The sequence below is a fragment of the Oryzias latipes genome, chromosome 16 (genome assembly GCF_053564925.1).
Source record: "Oryzias latipes strain Hd-rR chromosome 16, Olatipes_Hd-rR_3.1".
NCBI classification, from domain to species: Eukaryota; Metazoa; Chordata; class Actinopteri; order Beloniformes; family Adrianichthyidae; genus Oryzias; species Oryzias latipes.
Window position 1 is genome coordinate 24,828,432 of NC_136252.1, and position 17,337 is coordinate 24,845,768.

At 38.4% G+C, this 17,337-nt stretch overlaps 4 protein-coding genes across 4 annotated transcripts in view; 2 read left to right on the plus strand and 2 right to left on the minus strand.

Moving 5' to 3' along the window:
* The window catches only part of tmem145 (transmembrane protein 145), a 54,467-nt gene extending 52,042 nt beyond the window's left edge, over positions 1–2,425 (plus strand). Inside the window, exon 15 of the mRNA XM_023964041.2 lies at positions 264–2,425. Coding sequence (XP_023819809.2) covers positions 264–506 — 243 coding nt within the window. The 3' untranslated portion in view covers positions 507–2,425. The remainder of the gene's footprint in view (positions 1–263) is intronic.
* A 1,782-nt stretch (positions 2,426–4,207) lies between these two features.
* On the minus strand, positions 4,208–5,687 carry mrpl17 (mitochondrial ribosomal protein L17). The gene is made up of 3 exons (XM_004078013.5): positions 5,286–5,687; positions 4,677–4,745; positions 4,208–4,591 (listed from the first exon to the last, which is right to left on the minus strand). Exons 1-3 carry the CDS (start codon positions 5,457–5,459, stop codon positions 4,337–4,339), a joined length of 498 nt encoding a protein of 165 aa, XP_004078061.1. The 5' UTR covers positions 5,460–5,687; the 3' UTR covers positions 4,208–4,336.
* Positions 5,688–6,245: 558 nt separating this feature from the next.
* On the minus strand, positions 6,246–7,740 carry LOC101161921 (trypsin-2). Its single transcript, XM_020710279.3, has 6 exons — positions 7,583–7,740; positions 7,349–7,499; positions 6,993–7,243; positions 6,754–6,890; positions 6,541–6,642; positions 6,246–6,420 (listed from the first exon to the last, which is right to left on the minus strand). The coding sequence occupies exons 1-6, from the start codon at positions 7,620–7,622 to the stop codon at positions 6,373–6,375; spliced, it is 729 nt and encodes a 242-aa protein (XP_020565938.1). The 5' UTR covers positions 7,623–7,740; the 3' UTR covers positions 6,246–6,372.
* A 5,122-nt stretch (positions 7,741–12,862) lies between these two features.
* tryp (trypsinogen) lies at positions 12,863–14,262 on the plus strand. Its single transcript, NM_001104900.1, is given in 6 exon segments — positions 12,863–12,928; positions 13,031–13,181; positions 13,287–13,537; positions 13,640–13,776; positions 13,888–13,989; positions 14,114–14,262. Coding segments are annotated over 6 exon segments (729 nt in total). The 5' UTR covers positions 12,863–12,888; the 3' UTR covers positions 14,162–14,262.
* The last annotated feature ends 3,075 nt before the right edge of the window (positions 14,263–17,337 follow it).

Below are 17,337 nucleotides of genomic sequence, written 5' to 3' on the forward strand. Positions count from 1 at the left end.
CATAATAATATTTAAAAACCACTAGAAAAGATTTTAAAATAGATCAAAGGTGATCAGATTCTTTAACACTTGAACACTGCTTTGTGCAAAGAACTCAAAGATAACGATGAGTTAAAGACATTACTATAAGTTTAAAGCTATAGTTTTTCTTATGTATGGATGGTTTTCTCAAAATATAGTTTAATATTCTTCCTTTCACATTTTAACCTTTATAAAGTCAAAAAATGCAAAATGCTTTTTCGTTTTCCTGTTTCCCCCCGTAGGATCCAGTGAAGACGGTAGAGGAGACAGTTGCTCGCAAAGGGCCAGACGTGCCCAGGAACAGTGAACAGAAGATCATCACCACCACCGCTGACCTGACCTCAATATTGCCCCCACCTCCACCTCCTATACCTCCACGCCCAGCCTCCCGCTCACCCCCACTGCCCCCGCGGCTCCCCTCCTTCACAGAGTATTTCAGCATGCAGAGCGGCGGTGGCGGAGCTGGTTTTGGAACCAAGGCATAAAAAATGGAAAGGAAAAAAACAACGATGAAACCGAGTGTTTATGATGGGAACAGGCAGATGACAAAGCTAAAGCACAGTCACTTAGTGTATTTAATAAGGAGTTACTTTGAAAGAATGAACTAAAAAAGAGAAATTAGAAGACAGGAGACTCCCTTTTCACCTGTGAGTAGACGTGACGGCGACAGAAGTGAAGGGGAAATGACAGAGACCCGAGTGCTGAGCTTGTTAAAAAAAAAAAAAAAAAAGAAGCAATAAATATTTGATGTTGACCAGTAGAAGACACACAGGGAGAGAAATGACAAAGTGGATGTAGCCAGAGCAATAGAATAGCTGTGCACAATGTGGAGATGAACAAAATTCTTAAAATGCTTTCTTTCAAAAATTCATGAGGCATTGATGGCTCGCCCATAAAAGCTTGTATATAGTGAGAATTGTGGAAAGCTAATGTTCAGTATAGATCGAATTCAAAAGACAATATTATTTCTACTTATGATATTACAAACATACTCATCTAAAAGAAGATTTTTTTGTCTAAAAAACGTTTTTATAAAGCATAAATATATTTCCTTTATAGAAAGTCTACTTGGGTTCATTTATATTCTTAATCCAGGAAGTGTAATATTTCCTCGTCTCCTGTTAGGGCACCTCTAAAACATGCATGTTAGCATTTTCTGCTGTATTCTTCTACTCCCTCCAATATTTGCTTATCGCGCACATTAAGATTCACACCTTTGTAAATGCATCGACGAGGCTGCGGTATATTTTTTAACCACAAAAGTTTTAATTTTATGCCAAACCTAAAGATTATGAGCTGTTCTCTAAACAAAAGGAGTCCTAAGTCAGTGTTATTTCAATGTTTTTGTGTGTGTGTTTTTTTTAAATGGACAAATGAAGTGATGCGGCACTAAAAAGCCCTTTTCCTCAGCAGCTCACCCATAATGTAAATTTTCTTTTCTTTCTGAAAGATACAGGTGCCCCCGTCCTTACCTCTGTGTTGTACCTGTAACATGAATATTTTATTTGGTGGCTTCTTTTAGCATTTCAGTGTTTATACAGAGCAAAAAACGGAATAAATATGAACCTTTTTGTATCCCCCTTGTATGAGCTTGATGGTAAAAACAAAAAAAACAAAAGTAGATGAACTGTGAAAACAGCCACACAACTGTACATTTCGTCTGTCCTGCATGGAGCACTTTAATGTTCCTGATATTAGTCTTGTTGATCCGTGGTAACGTCACCCTGTGAGGCTGCTTTGAAACTCCTGTTTTCACTCGACGGACTGCTGTCCCAGACGCGTACACTTGTAAATAGTACAGATTTCATACACTTTTTTTGGGACATTTTACGGAAAAATTAATTTAAAAGAAGAGTTGGAAGCACTAATAAATCGGGGGATTTTTTTTCTCAACTTAGACACACTGCTGAGCTGATGACCCACAGATTTACCGGTGGAAGCCTTGCTGTCATGGATGTTCCCTGGTGTTAGGACTGTGGCGTGTAAATTGTAAGAGTGTAGTCAGAGGTGTAACGTAGTTTGTGAAACTGAGCGATACTTGAATACTAACTGTTGTTTCTGATCACATGTGTGGTTTGCATTCGGCGTGTCTTGCCTGCTGTTGCCATGTCTTGACTGAACAGACGAGGAATGACTCGACGGGCTGAAGGACGCGTTTTGCAGCTTCAGCCTGGTGTGTTTGACCTTTGGTTGCCAGAACGACACAAAGACTAGCAGAAGAAAACTTGAAGAGGTTTTGTGTGAATGACAGAAGAGCACAGATTTTAAGGTTTCACCGAGTGACCTGGTTAAGAGCACATCACTAAAGCACTGTTCAAATGCATTTTAATGGTGTCAAATAATTCTAAATATGCTGTACATATACACTTTTTGCCATAATAATAAAAGATATGCTTTTATTTAAGGCTTTTCCCAGCTGCGTGTTATTTCCTGATAATTGGAGGGGCTGTTATGGTTCAGTTAACTCCAATGAATGAGTCACATCTATATCTCATTATAGTGTTTAGTATCTCATTACAAGAGCGTTAAAGTAAAACACAACAGGGACAGACTCCAGCCTGGGGGGTTATCTGATGTGGGTAGCACTGATTGGTTTATAATTACTGCCAATATCCTGTGTTATTCCTGCATCCTACCTATCTCCAACTTTACCTCAGCAGCTCGTACGTTTGTGGATTTATGGAGTCTGGTTTTAAACTTCTCTCAATGGTTTATAAATGGTTTTGGGTCTTTTGATTTGATTTTTTAAGATACAAACTCTTGCAGACCCTGTGGGTCTCTGGCACTGGTCTCTCAGCTGTTCCTAAGGTGAGAACCAAAGTGCATGGTGAGGTGAAGTTTGAAAGTTTGAAATACCCCTGTTATTTAACATTTATGAACTTCGGTTTAGTCCACTTAAATCAATGAAAATAACTCAATTTTGGGGCAGATATCAGCTTTGGATGTAGTTTATTGGACTGTGTTTAGAAAAAAATGAATTTAATCTGATTTAACATAAAACGCTAAATTGAATAATCATATACATGGGTTTTCTTTTTTTTAATGTATAAATGTTTATAAATAATTAACTTTTTGAATGGTTTAAATCAGGCATGTCCAAAGTCCGGCCCCCATTCAAGCTTTCATCAGCCCGCAGGCTCCTGTCATGAAATCAATAACCCCCAGCACTTTCCAAAAAACTGTACAATTTCTTCCCTGTGGTTGGCTAAATTCTGTCATTCTGTTTTGCATTAAATTGGTATTTAACATTTAATTGGAGCATAAGGGTTCAAAAAATACAGACCAACTCTCCTTGCAAAAAGTTCAGACAACCCTGGTTTAAATCCTCAATCAAAATTATTTTTTTTTACAACTAATTAAAAAATTCTTAAAGTGATATTATACAGATCATTATACAGTTACTGTACATCACGTTTTTACCTTATGTACAAAAAAAGATTCAGCATAAGCACAATTATTTTATACTTTTGATTTAAATTTAATGTAGATTTCTCGTGTACAAAGAAAAAGCATTAGAAGGTTTTATCCCCCCCCCCCCCCCCCCCCCACTGATGTCCGGCACGACTCAGGATAAGGAATGAAGTCTGCCTCGTTTCGACATGGAGGTAAAATCGTCTCGTACTGAATCACTACCTCCACCTTTTTAGACTTCGACATTTCAAGAGATTACTGACAAAAATCTGAATGAATGACCGAACTTGTGAGTAAACGGCGCAAATGTTCTCACTGTACACACAAATGATGCTTGGACAGACATACCGACTCATTCTCCAATAGAAATGAAAAATTGTCTCAGCATTGACTGTTTAGTTGTTCACAGTAACATTTTCTGTACATTGCAAAGTTATACATCCTTTTCTTGGAACAACCCCCCCTAAAATACTAAATTAAATGCAGTTTAATGATCTCTTTGAGTTTCTTCTACTTATTTCCCAGGAGAATTGAACAAAATTTCTTAATTTTTCCCTACTTTTTTAAAGTCAACAGGTCTGAGAGTAAAAGCAAAACTATTACCAGTCTAAAGCAATGATACTCTCTCTGCCATGCGTTACATTTAATACGCCTTCATGTAAACGGGGAAAAAAAGAACAGCTTAATCGTTTTTTCCCGTCCAAACAGAATTTTAAAAAGTGTTTATTGGGCCTGCATGTTGAGTACAAACTATTAGAAAAACAGGGGACGCTCATTTTATTTTTAAAGAAATAGCATTTATTAATTCACACTCAGTCCAGTGTTTCAAAGAATCGTTCTTAATGAGCGTTTCAGCCGTTTTTCCTGTAAAGAAATGCTCGAGTCACTTTGCCACATTTGGAAGTCAGTTCTTTGCAGCCAGCTCCTGTGTCTTCTCTTCTCTGTAGCCTTTGAGCAGCTGGTTGATGAGAGTCAATTCATTCTCCTTTTTCACAGGATAGAGCGGTGGAAAGGGGTTCCCTTTGTACTCCAGAACAGCCATCTTAGCTCTGTCCAGGTTCTCCCTGTTAGGAAGGCGGGCCATCCGTGTGAAGCCCTGAGAATGCTTCTCAAAGCGTGGAGCCAAGACCTTAAACAGCTTTGGGACTAGATCCTTTTCCTACAAATGGAAGATGACAAATTTTCTTCAACATCATCTGTTTTACATAAAAACAATATTTCAGAGAATAGCTGTAGATACTTACTGTCAGCCAAAAAGAAGCCATTTTCATTGCCTTTTCATCAGTGTCTCCCTTTTTGGCATAGTCAATCAGCTAGAAAGTGGGGACAAAAGAGAAATATTTAAAGTAATTCAAGATTAGAAAATTCTAGACAGAATAGTGATACGATGATGGTTTCAAATCTCTATCCAGAGTCCAGGAGGATACATTTAGACAAATGGATTATCCAATGTGTAGATATTTATTAGAGGGCAATTTGTGATTTTATCCACTTACAGTAGATTGCCGCATTGATTTAGTTGGGGGGCATTTGGTTTGACCAAGTTTTAACAAGAAAAAACAGTAATATTTGTGTTACTTCAAAACCGATCAGGAACATTTCTGCAGAACTAAATCACAACATCTGAGTTTATATATAATATTATTAAGAGAAAATACATTTGAAAAAGTTGCCATAGTTGACAGCTGGGTTCAGATGTGAGAACTATTGGAAGCTGACGGGGGAAATACGTAAAAAAGTGATTTAAAGACTGGAGAGGTAAAAACACATTTATCAACATGGACTCGGTGTTTCCAGATGTTTTAGCCGCAAACAACAGTCAAGCATAATAAATAACGGCTTTAAAATCTGACCTTTTCTGCGTAAAAACGGACCTCATCGGCCCGGGCCAGCGTGGTTTCGATCCTCTCGTGTCGCACCAGTCCGGTTAAGATGTTCCGCAGCATGTTGATTCTGGACTCGGGACCCAGGCCCATCCTCCGCGCCACCCGCCCGTGGGAGATCAGCGTTTGCAGCGTCAGACGCATGGTGGTGGTGAGACGGCTGACGGGAGTCCGTGAAAAAAAAATGAACTGAGACCGTTAAGACAGTCACCCCTCCGTGTTAAACCCAATCACAGCAACATTGAACGGGAAACCAAATAAAGAAACTATAAGGTCAATGAATGTCAACGCTAACGTTGTTTCTGTGCGCGACAGTCACTGTGCATCAGGAAATGCGTCCGACTTGGTCATGGAACTGCATTTCGGTTCCGCACCGGAAAGAGAGGGGGATACTGTTCAAATACAAGATCAGATGATCGTTAAAATAAGCTGTTATAATGTATTTGGTAAAAATTAGACTAAATTTTTCTCCAATATTTTAAAAGTAAACTTTCATCTAATTTGCTTTATTATTTTTTATCTATAAAGGGATGTGTATGTGTGTGTGTGTGTGTGTGTGTGTACAAACATATACATTATGTGTATGAGTACAAGACATTTTAAAATAGCAAATATATTTAAATGTGGAAGAATACTACTTACATTCTCTGTTGCTGCTATAACTTTCAGATTTTTAGAGATATTTTTTATACATCTAGACTGAATAAGTCAGAATAAGACATTTAATTCTCCAAGAAGTAAACACTCATTTAGCAAAAAGAACTCAAGAATCTTTAAATTATATCAATCCTAATTCCAAAGTGCTGGTAAATATATCTGCAGATTCCTCACCATATTTTTGTGATAATTTTAAAAAGCACACATGAATATGATAGGTTGTACTACAAAAGTCACTTTAAAATGGAAAAACACATGAGACAAAAGGAAAAGTTGAGCTTTAAGATTTTATTGGCCCTGAAAGTAACCGGCTGCAAAATGTTTGAAACTCCACATCAACATGTAGATTGAAATAAGAGAAGTGATGCAGCTGTGTGAGATGGTGGGAAAGGTGTCCGCCTTAGTTGCTGGCCATGGTGCTATCCAGCCAGTCGCTGAAGATGCAGACCTGACCATTGGGGGGAAAAACATCAACTTTAGTACAACAGTTTTGAGGAAGACAGTTGGCATAAAGTGTCAAATGCTCTCGGTTAAAATTAGGAATTTAAAAAAGAAAACTTTGCTTCACCTTGGCGTAGACACCGGGGTGGTTCCTCTCAGCACATCCATATCCCCAGGAGACAATTCCCTGCAGCTGCCCGTTGCACACAACAGGGCCACCAGAGTCACCCTGACAACAGAGAGCAGATGATGATGATGGAGGAGGAAAAAACAGTTGCATCCTATGTGATAAATATTCCATTTAAAAGGATGCTGAGTCTGTGAAAACCCATTCAAGTACCTGGCAAGAGTCCTTGCCTCCCTCCAGGTATCCAGCACAGAACATGGAGTTGGTGATCATGCCGGGGTAGGAGTTGCTGCAGTCACTGTCGGACAGGATGGGGATGTTCAGGCACTGCAGCTTGTCGCCGTCATCGGCTGGAGGAGAGAAAAGCAGATGGTGAACACCAGAGAAGAGAGAGACAATGTCTTTGTGTTTGACTAAATGAAGTTGTGCAAAGAGCAGGAATTAGAACTCACCGGGGCTCATGGTGTTACCCCATCCAGAGACCAAGCACATGGTTCCAGCAGGAGCGCAGCCGGAGGGCAGAGACACGGGCTGCACGTACTGGTTGAGGGTGGCAGGAGTGCTCAGCTTGATCAGCATGATGTCATTGTCAATGGTGTAGGAATTGTAACTGGGGTGGCGGATGACACGGGAGGAGGTGATGAACTGCTCGGTTCCGTCATTGTTCCGGATGTGGTGCTCTCCCAGACGCACCTCCACTCGGCTGAAAGACAATTCAGACAGGCGATGGGCTCAGCAAGTGACCAACCAACCTTCAGACTTCTTTCAGTCCAATGAGGATCTTTTCAGAAGAATTCTGTCTTCTTACGACTGGTAGCAGTGAGCAGCAGACACCACCCAGTTCTGATTCACCAGAGAGCCGCCGCAGAAGTGGTAACCAGCGTTCAGAGACACCTGATGGGGCTGGGAGTGGGGGGTGCACTCATACCCGCCGACGATCTTGTCGTCGTCAAGGGCGACTGAAAACACAGTATAAAATTTTAAACATCTATCATATTTTTATGTAGGATGTGATTTTATTCTATTCCAAAAAGATGCTTACATGCAGCTCCGATGAGCAGAACAAAAACCAGAGACCTCATGATTGCTGAGTGATCCTGATGATGACAGGACTTCACCTCCAACCCTGGTTTTTATAGAAGGTAACTCTCCTCTTTTTTGTTTTTTTTTGTTTTACACGCTGAGAACACCTCCCACTGTTATCTTTGACCAGTCCTGAAAGGACTAGTTGTGGACGATGGAAAGTCAAATATTTATTTGGTCTGAAATTTAGCCGAAAGGAACAAGTCAAATGACCAAAAACCACTTAAATGTTGACATCTACAAGCAAATTAATAGTATAAAAATAAATAAGTTCTCATGTGGATTTATCCCAAATGTATAAAAGTATGCAAGAGAAAAACTTTTGTATAATTTGAAAAAATATTTTTTTGTCTGCTGGTGAAAGCCATCAGTAACCTTGACGCTGGACAACAGATGGCTTTTTTCACAACCACAGTGCAAAAACACTCACTGTTCCTTGTACAGATCATTTGAAGGGTAGTAATCCCAGAAAGATCAAGTAACAAAACATAAAATAAAATAGTAAACTAAATGTTAAACTTTAAACATAACAGTTTTTTTGTTAGCAAAATCCACTGCCATTCGCTTAAAAAAAACATTTGGAATCCCATTCATTGCAAAGATCAAAAGTGGGATTTATAATCAGGTTTTCGGCAGGTCTGCACAATTTTAGATTAAATTGTATCAACAAATGGTTTTTGATATGCTTAGTGCTTTGTTGTCAAAGGATTCGTAAATCTTCCTGTGTGCAGCTAAACCAGATCTGCCAACATTGTTTAATCCATTAGGGAAACAGTGAGAATCATCACACATGTATTAGGCCCATTCTTTCCTGATTTAATAATTCTGTAAAAAATTACCAACACATTGTACCGTACTGAGTAAATCTTCAACAAAATCTGTGAATTTCAAAGACTGGCTAGTGCTGATCAAAAAAGGTCATCAAGTGACGTTTTAAAGCCGGAATTGAAGTAAAGGTTAAATCAGCATTCCCTGAGAGGACTCAGGGAGCTACAGATATTCATGAGTTAGACACTTGTCTTGCACAAAAGGATAACTTTCATGCATGACTTTGTATCCATTTCTGTTGTGTGAGTGTTGGTTCACCATTGGGACTCTTAGGTTGATTTTTGCTAACTTGTGTGGAGCAAAGCCTTTGGTAACACTTTAAAATGAATGTTGGCAAGTTTTTTACTGTGTTTTATGAAACACAAAGGACGAACAAAACTACAAGAAGACTGCAGGACATAAACATAATCACACCCTCACTTAGGCTTTAGCTATAAGGATTCAATTTTACATTTGCTTGACAATTCAGAAAAAGCTGGAAAAAAATAAAAAGAAGTGTTTTGGAAAATAAAACAAATTTTCAAAATGAAATGCTAAAAACAAAATAAGAAACCAGAAAAGGTAGGTATTATGGACATTGCTGATTGGATGATAACATTTGATCACCCTTTCAACTGGAAGTTATTTGCCATGGTAATATCTTCTGACCATAGACTGTATGCAGGTAACTGGACTAAGCGATCACTCTCCACCTGCGTTCCAAACAGGAAGTACCCACTGGCTCTTAGAAGCCAATAATCCATAGACTTCTGTTGAGAAATAAGTAGCTATTCCTCAGTCATTCTATTGGTCAGAATGACCATCCTAGCTGATACCTTTTTCTAAACATCTACTTGCTAATTGAACATTTGATTGACAGATTCTCCTGAGCCACTTGTGGACTTGGAACAAGCTTACTCATGATTTGTGACAGTATTTGCCATAGAGACGTTAACTCAGACCGACTCCTATCGCTCACTGTCAACCAGCTCAAATATGTTATCCATGCGTGACGTCAAACTTGCTCCGTCCAGTTCTCTTATACAGTCACTGCTTCTGACAGAAGATATTTCTTTAAGCTTCTAGCCACAGCCACTGCAAAACTTTGGTGATTGCTCAATCAATCAGCTTTTCACCACAATTCAGACAAAACATCCTTCTGCTTTCCTTCTTCAAAACAAAACATTATCATCCAATCAGCTGTGTCCCATAATACTTACCTTATTAAATTTTCTCCTTTTATTGAAATTTTTTAACATCTCATTTTGATTTCTGGAAATTACTATTGTTTTCCAAAATGTTTTTTTTTATGTTTTTATTTTTCAAAAAGCAATTTAATTTTTTTTTCTTTTTTAAATTTTGTAGTAATCTTTAGTATGTTTTTGCTTTAATTGATTTGTTGACATGATTTGAACTTCAGGGCCACCATAGGTCTCCTTACAATACAGCTATTTTCAGTAATTACAACACACTTGTAAACTGTAATACAATGACTTCAGTAATAAAAGGTAGCGCTAGAAAAGGTTTTCACCGAGATATTTGAAAAGCGGTGGCTTGATGTGAGAGAAATGGGGAAGAAAAACGATTTTTGTTTTTTTTAAAAAGGGAAATTTTGGCTTTAAAGGACAGAGCTGGACAAACTAAATTCAATCTTATTAAAATACATTCATATTGAAATAGGTGCTTCTTTCTGCTGAACTTCTAAAAGTTAAATTGATTTGGAATGTGTCTGGAAATTTTATAAAGTGTTGCTCTTTGTGAGTCACCAAGAACTCGAGCTTGAACATGTTTTTATACGCTGAAATTCAAAATTGACAAAAAATTAAGTTGATGTTCTTCTAAATTCACGTAGTTTATTTGGAAATGAAGAGGCCAGTTTCTATATAATAAGGGTTGTTGACAGTTTTGGGCAGCAACCTACAGTTTTACACTAAAGGTTTGCAGAAGCTGATGCCTGATTTAAATGGGCTGCCTGGGGGCTTGTTAGGACTGTCCTTCATGTGGGTGTTCTGGTGTGGGGTTATATTTTGCTCTAAGTTCACATTCTGCCTGAAGCGACTGGATTTCAGGGTCAACATGTGGAGCAAAGAACTCTGCTGATTGTTACACCAACACCTTTTAGCGGATGCAGTGTAATGATTTAGGGCGACATCTCCTTCCCTGGAAAAACAAGTACACTCAATTTCTTTCAGTTCAAGTACCTTTATTGTCCCCTGAGGGTGAATAAAAATGTGCAGAAAGCAGTCACAGAATGACAAAGTTGGCACTTAAAAGAAACTAACAGTTGGTTTTTAAAAGATGTAGGGGAAAAACTAGCATAAAATGTTGTAATCAAAATGTAAAATGTATCAAGGTGCATTTATCTGAAGCTTAAGAGAATAGCCTAAAACTAGCATTGAGGATCTTGATCCCTCCCGATGCAAATATTGTTTTCTCGTCTGTGTTCTAAAAGCTGAGCAGCAAAACTCTGGACCTAAGATAACCTAAGAGAAGATAGAAAAGAGGAAAGATCTCCTAATGTTCTCTATCCCGGACTGGGAGTCTGCAGGTCACACATAATACAGAGATTGAAGAGGCTCCCCAAGACTTTTTGTACAGACATTTGAAGTTCTCTGCAGAGGAGAGGAGAAGTTTCCATAAACTTCTTAATGGTGCTGACTAACTCAGACTTGGAGAGAATATCCCAATTGTCTTCTTAGCTTTTTTTTTTAATTTGCATTTCCAGACCCAATTTCTCACCCTGCTTCTCAAAGTCTTGCAGAATTGTGGTGAGTAGACTGTGGTTGGAGAGGTACGGTGACCCTGTAGTGCAAATTTTGCTATACTAAAGGTCATAGCAACAACTAAAAAAGCAAAACAAATTTTAGAAATCAAAGCAAAATTCCATAAACCAAATAAATGGATAAATAAGAACTTTCAGAAAACAAAAGTAATTTCCAGAAATCCACATGAAAGGTTAAAAATGAAACACAATAAGAAAGTAATTTTGCATGAAGAGATGATGGATATGCTCCGTACTAGTCATAAAATGTAATTAATATGTGGATAGTCAAGAAAAAACTCAAATGTCAATTGAATCAAACGTCATCATCCAATCAGCGATGACAGAGTACCTTATCTGTTTTTTTTTATTGTGTTTCATTTTTTAACAACTATCCTAACCTGGAAATTACTTTTGTTTTTCGAAAACAAAAGTAAACAAACTTTAGTTTTTTTGTGTGTGTTTTAAATCTGGAATTTTGTTTTGATCACTAAAATTTAATGTTGTTTTTTTATCATTTGTAAAACGTTTTTGCATTGAGTGATTTGTTGGTATGAATTGCACTTTAGGGCCGCCATACAGAGGAGACAACTGTGTAGATTCACAGTCAGTGGTGTAAGCCTGGGGGCTTCCGGGGGGGGCGGAAAGCCAGTAGAAGAGATGAGTGAGTTCAAGAAAACGGCTTGGTGTTTTGATAAAAACTTATTTTGACACAATTTAATAATAAACAACACCATCAATATTAGTAAATAAAGACATATTAGGTTGGTGTTCTGCTATAAAATTGCTTATTTTTACCAGTTTTTTCGTGCATTGAAATGTACAAAAAGCATTAAACTAAAAAAATAAAAAGCACATGTAGAAATATTTAACAACTATCTGCCTCATTTCTGTTTCCTGCTGAGAAGAACACAGCTGTGAGATATGATGTTCAAACAAATCCAAATATAGCGAAGAAACAACCTGCCCAGAGAAAGCCAACTGTTAATAAGATATGTCCTGATATCAGTTGGGGGGAAAAAAAAGAATATTTCCCCACCGACTATCCAGAAGTACCTGTTAGGAATTGATTAATTTGAGATTTTTGTGTCTAAACGAAAGCCAGGTTAAATGTTTCCTTCTCATAAGTCCTAGGATTTTTATTTGCATTTTTAAAACCCCAGTATCATGACATCACTGAATGTCCATCATCCACCAGGTTGTACTAATATCCTACCCTCTGTATAATTGGCATGTGATGTTGTAAAAATATGCTAAAAAGGTCAGAATAATTCAATTTATACTAAAAAAAAAACCTGCAAAAATATGTAAGTATTTTTTCATCTTTACTTTAAGTTGGTCTGGCAATAGACCTGAAGAAAATATTTATACATTTATTGAAAAAATGAAAAACAATACTGCTAATACTGTAATAACTACCAAATTTAGGTGTACGCTTCCTGGTGAAACAATTAAGTTCCTTTTTTTTTTCCAAAGAGCTTCAATTAAACCAAATTACATATTTGTGTCTGAATTTACAATTTAAATTTTCTATATCTTATCTTTGAAATAAAAAAGATGTCTTCTCTGCAACAAATCTCAGAGATTGGTCCATTTCTGACCAATGAGGGTCCTGAAAGCGCTGGGGCAGTTCCCTTTGAGGATATAAACCCTGACTGCAGGTGAAGTGGTCTCATCAACTGAATCACTCAGCAGCCATGAGGTCTCTGGTCTTCGTTCTGCTCATTGGAGCCGCCTGTAAGTGTCACATCAACTTGATTGTTAAAAAGTAGAAGTAACTCAAATTCATTATACCTTTTTAGCTGAAAGCAGGACCTTAACTTCCTGCTGTGTTTTCAGTCGCCCTTGACGATGACAAGATCGTCGGCGGGTATGAGTGCACCCCCCACTCCCAGCCCCATCAGGTGTCTCTGAACGCTGGTTACCACTTCTGCGGCGGCTCTCTGGTGAATCAGAACTGGGTGGTGTCTGCTGCTCACTGCTACCAGTCGTAAGAAGACAGAATTCTTCTGAAAAGATCCTCATTGGACTGAAAGAAGTCTGAAGGTTGGTTGGTCACTTGCTGAGCCCATCGCCTGTCTGAATTGTCTTTCAGCCGAGTGGAGGTGCGTCTGGGAGAGCACCACATCCGGAACAATGACGGAACCGAGCAGTTCATCACCTCCTCCCGTGTCATCCGCCACCCCAGTTACAATTCCTACACCATTGACAATGACATCATGCTGATCAAGCTGAGCACTCCTGCCACCCTCAACCAGTACGTGCAGCCCGTGTCTCTGCCCTCCGGCTGCGCTCCTGCTGGCACCATGTGCTTGGTCTCTGGATGGGGTAACACCATGAGCCCCGGTGAGTTCTAATTCCTGCTCTTTGCACAACTTCATTTAGTAAAACACAAAGACATTGTCTCTCTCTTCTCTGGTGTTCACCATCTGCTTTTCTCTCCTCCAGCCGATGACGGCGACAAGCTGCAGTGCCTGAACATCCCCATCCTGTCCGACAGTGACTGCAGCAACTCCTACCCCGGCATGATCACCAACTCCATGTTCTGTGCTGGATACCTGGAGGGAGGCAAGGACTCTTGCCAGGTACTTGAATGGGTTTTCACAGACTCAGCATCCTTTTAAATGGAATATTTATCACATAGGATGCAACTGTTTTTTCCTCCTCCATCATCATCATCTGCTCTCTGTTGTCAGGGTGACTCTGGTGGCCCCGTTGTGTGCAACGGCCAGCTGCAGGGAATTGTCTCCTGGGGATATGGATGTGCTGAGAGGAACCACCCCGGTGTCTACGCCAAGGTGACTTTTAAAGAAGAAAAACGTTCAAAGAAAATCGACTTTCCAGCTGTGGAAAAGCCATGTTGCATAAATATGCAATGGACACAGTGATTATTTGTTGTAACACTGATCTGTTTACTTTCAGGTCTGCATTTTCAGCGACTGGTTGGACAGCACCATGGCTAGCAACTGAGTGATTCAACCAAAGATACCTGGTCCAGCAGCTCTTCATAATTAGCTGTTAGTATTCCATCTGACTAACCAAGTAATGACAAATAAAGAATTTAAAGCTGATTCGTGTTTTCTCATCATTCGTATTTAAACCATGATTGCTGTCACATCTTCTTTCTGTACAAAACTCTGTTTCTCTGGTTCTTAGCATTCATGGTCAGCTTTTGTCATACACTCAATTTATTTAAGAAAAATCTCCTCTTTTTCTGACACAAACAAAAATTTATTAAACAACTGCGAAGCTCAGCAAGCTTTTAAGAAATTAGCAGACTGAATCCCTTTTTTTTTTCTTTTGGGTGTCACTTTTTTTGGGATCAACAGATGAAAAATACTAACTTTGTTTACTTGTGGCAACCACAAAAATACTTAAAACTCATTTTTTAAATTAAAAATATAGTCGTTAATCATTGTGTGGTTGAAACAAAAATATATCATGAAATTTCAGTTCAAATACAAACTATGCTGCATAAATTATCATGGAGGCCGAGTAGCCAAAATGTCTCTAAGTCTTGGTAACTCAGTAACTACGTGTTTAGTTATTCTTGCTGCTAATAATTGTAGTTTCCATTTTTAGTTTTTTCTTACCTTTTGGAGCCTTTTTTTTTGTATAGTCTGACTCATTTTGCAGCTTGTTTGGGTTTGGTTTTGCTTGTTTTATTTTATTTATTTGTTTATTTATTGATTTATCAGCTTGTTCGGTTTTGCCCTCTGTCACACCAGGTTTAAGCTGCCACACAACAGTGTTTTGTGGTTTAAAGAGCCCTCTGTTCTCGCTTTGGCCATTGCAAATTTGCGGTCATTCCAGTCGTTGCTTATCCAAGTTTTTTTAGGCTAGTAGTGGTTGACATTTTGTCTCTTTCCTCTGGCTATCATTGTACTTCATTCAACAGCTTTCCTGTTTTTCCTCACCCTCTGTGTACAGGAGTTTGCATTTGCATCCTCCACCTCTGACTGCCACACATGGGCTCCAGCAACAAATTGTGACTTAAATTCTGTCTAAATCATCTATATTATTGCAAATGCATTTTTGCAATATGTGGCAGCAGCCCAACTTTGGCCATATAGCTCCCTGAATCCAGCTGCTGCTCTTTACTTTTTCTGTCACAGAGATTTCTTTATTTGTTTTCAGATAGACATTACAGTATAATAAAGATTTCAGAATTGACAGATTCTTGCTGTCAGAATTTCCTGCTTCGGTTGTGGGCTGACACAGATAAATGTGGTGCATCAAAATCTGTGCCTTCCTTCCTTCCTTGAATCATTTTGTACTAATCAGAAAGAAAATCAAAAAGATTTCAAGTTTGGATGATTCAGCAAAGAGCTGAACTCTGGTCATCCCTTTATCTGTAAACAGTGTGACTGTTGGACATAAAGCAATGTCCTGTTTTTTATATTTTATGTTGGTGAAAGTCTTTAGAAAAAAAGTCTTGTTTGTTGAATATTTTTTACTTTAGCTCTTTTTTTAAATACATTTGTGGTGTGTTTTGACTATTTCTAACTGTGGTTCAGTTCTTTGCTTAACATTTGAATGTGCGTTCATTTTTTTCCTGTGCTTTAGTAATTTTTCTGTTGTTTTCTTCTGAGTTTTAAGTGACATCAACTGCTTTTACTTTGGAAATCAGTAATATAGTTTATTTACCACCCTTCCTCTGCAGCTGAATCTTCTTAAACAGCCTATAGACAGAATTAATCCATGGTTTGGGTGTTATTAAGCAGTCAGAATTACTTCCTAAACTTTTTAGACAATAATAAAAACAAGGAAAGGTTCTGTGCCATTTTACTTATATTTCTTGTTTTTTTATTGGATTGTTTATTCATGATTGGTCGTTTCCTTTGGTTATACTTGCTGTGTGGTTTTGTTTCTGCTCCCTCTGACTCTTGTTCACACCAGGTTTAAATTCTAAATCAGTTCAGCTGTCTTGTGTTAGCTAACACCCCTCAGCATAATAAAGAGTTATAATTTTGAGTCAGCATTGCCCGATTCTTTTGTCACTTTTGTTTTTATCGTGTTGAAGCATATATTCATTGAATGAAGGGTGTCCACCTGTGCATGTCTCATTCATTTGGGTCCTTCAAACCAGATTCTCTGACATTTATTAAATAATACAGCCTCGTACTTGTTAGAATTCATCATTTCGGCATGCTGTTCTGCTTTCCTGCAGCTTTTCACCCCTAGGCTACAACCTCCCACTACCTCTGTCTCTTTCAGCTTTAATCCACTCCCCTACTGATTTCCTCTCCTTCCTGTGGGGGGAGAGTTTTGTTGGTCAAGGGTCTGTGTGGTTCAGAACATCAGTCCTGAACTTCAGACAGTTCTCTGCAGCAACATGAAAAATGATTGAGGCAGGGGGTAGTTTGGCCTTTTTTTAGACAAAAATAAAAAAATAAAAATAAAAGAACCATCCCATGAATCTGCAGAAGAGTTACTGAAACCGCATAGTTGTTTTACAGTGAAATCAATCAGATTAAAATGTATATTAAATCTTTAACAAAACGGAAATTTAAAGTCCTGTCAGTTGTGAAACACCAGAATGTGCAACTATTTGCAATTAAACTTGTATGAAGTGATCTGAACTATTTCTATGAGTAAAGACCTAATTTTCAGGATCAGTTTTATCATGATGATTGTAGATTTTATCACAGTGCACACACTCTGCAGATGACATCAAGTGTGTGTTGATGGTAACAGTGTAGGCTGTCTTCCTCAGCAAGGCTTAATTTGTTAGGTTTGTGACATATTCTGCTCAGTTCTCCTGTGTCCTCTAATGTATCCAGATGTCAGACTTGTATGAAAAGAGGCTGGCAAAAAGACAAAAGTATGATTAGACCTGTTAAAATCCAAGATGTAGAGCAACCCTCTGCCAGCAGTGGGCAGCAGAGAGGATCCACAGAAAGTTTTAGCAGAAGCCGAATTGACGCATTTTTTGTGCATCCAGTAAATTGTCTGCAGGATCCTGGAACAAACAATCAGGCCAATCCTTGAGGCACATTTGCGCCTTTGGCCAACTGATATGATGAGAGTAAATCCCACTTCTGCCTTTGTTACTCAACTCCACATCTTTACGCTCCTTCCATCATCAAAAATACTACAAATTTCTGCCAACTCCAGCTGCTTCTCTTGCAGGTCAAATCTGACGA

Excerpts from the sequence above, each read along its gene's own strand:
- mrpl17 (XM_004078013.5), bottom strand. The coding sequence starts at position 5,459 with ATGCGTCTGACGCTGCAAACGCTGATCTCCCACGGGCGGGTGGCGCGG. Across the intron at positions 4,746-5,285 it reads TCCGTTTTTACGCAGAAAAG|CTGATTGACTATGCCAAAAA; the intron begins GTCAGATTTTAA and ends CCCACTTTCTAG. Across the intron at positions 4,592-4,676 it reads TGGCTTCTTTTTGGCTGACA|GAAAAGGATCTAGTCCCAAA; the intron begins GTAAGTATCTAC and ends TTCCATTTGTAG.
- LOC101161921 (XM_020710279.3), bottom strand. The coding sequence starts at position 7,622 with ATGAGGTCTCTGGTTTTTGTTCTGCTCATCGGAGCTGCAT. Across the intron at positions 6,643-6,753 it reads GAGGCAAGGACTCTTGCCAG|GGTGACTCTGGTGGCCCTGT; the intron begins GTACTTGAATGG and ends CTCTGTTGTCAG. Across the intron at positions 6,421-6,540 it reads ACCCCGGTGTCTACGCCAAG|GTCTGCATCTTCAGCGACTG; the intron begins GTGAAGCAAAGT and ends CCCAATGGTCAG.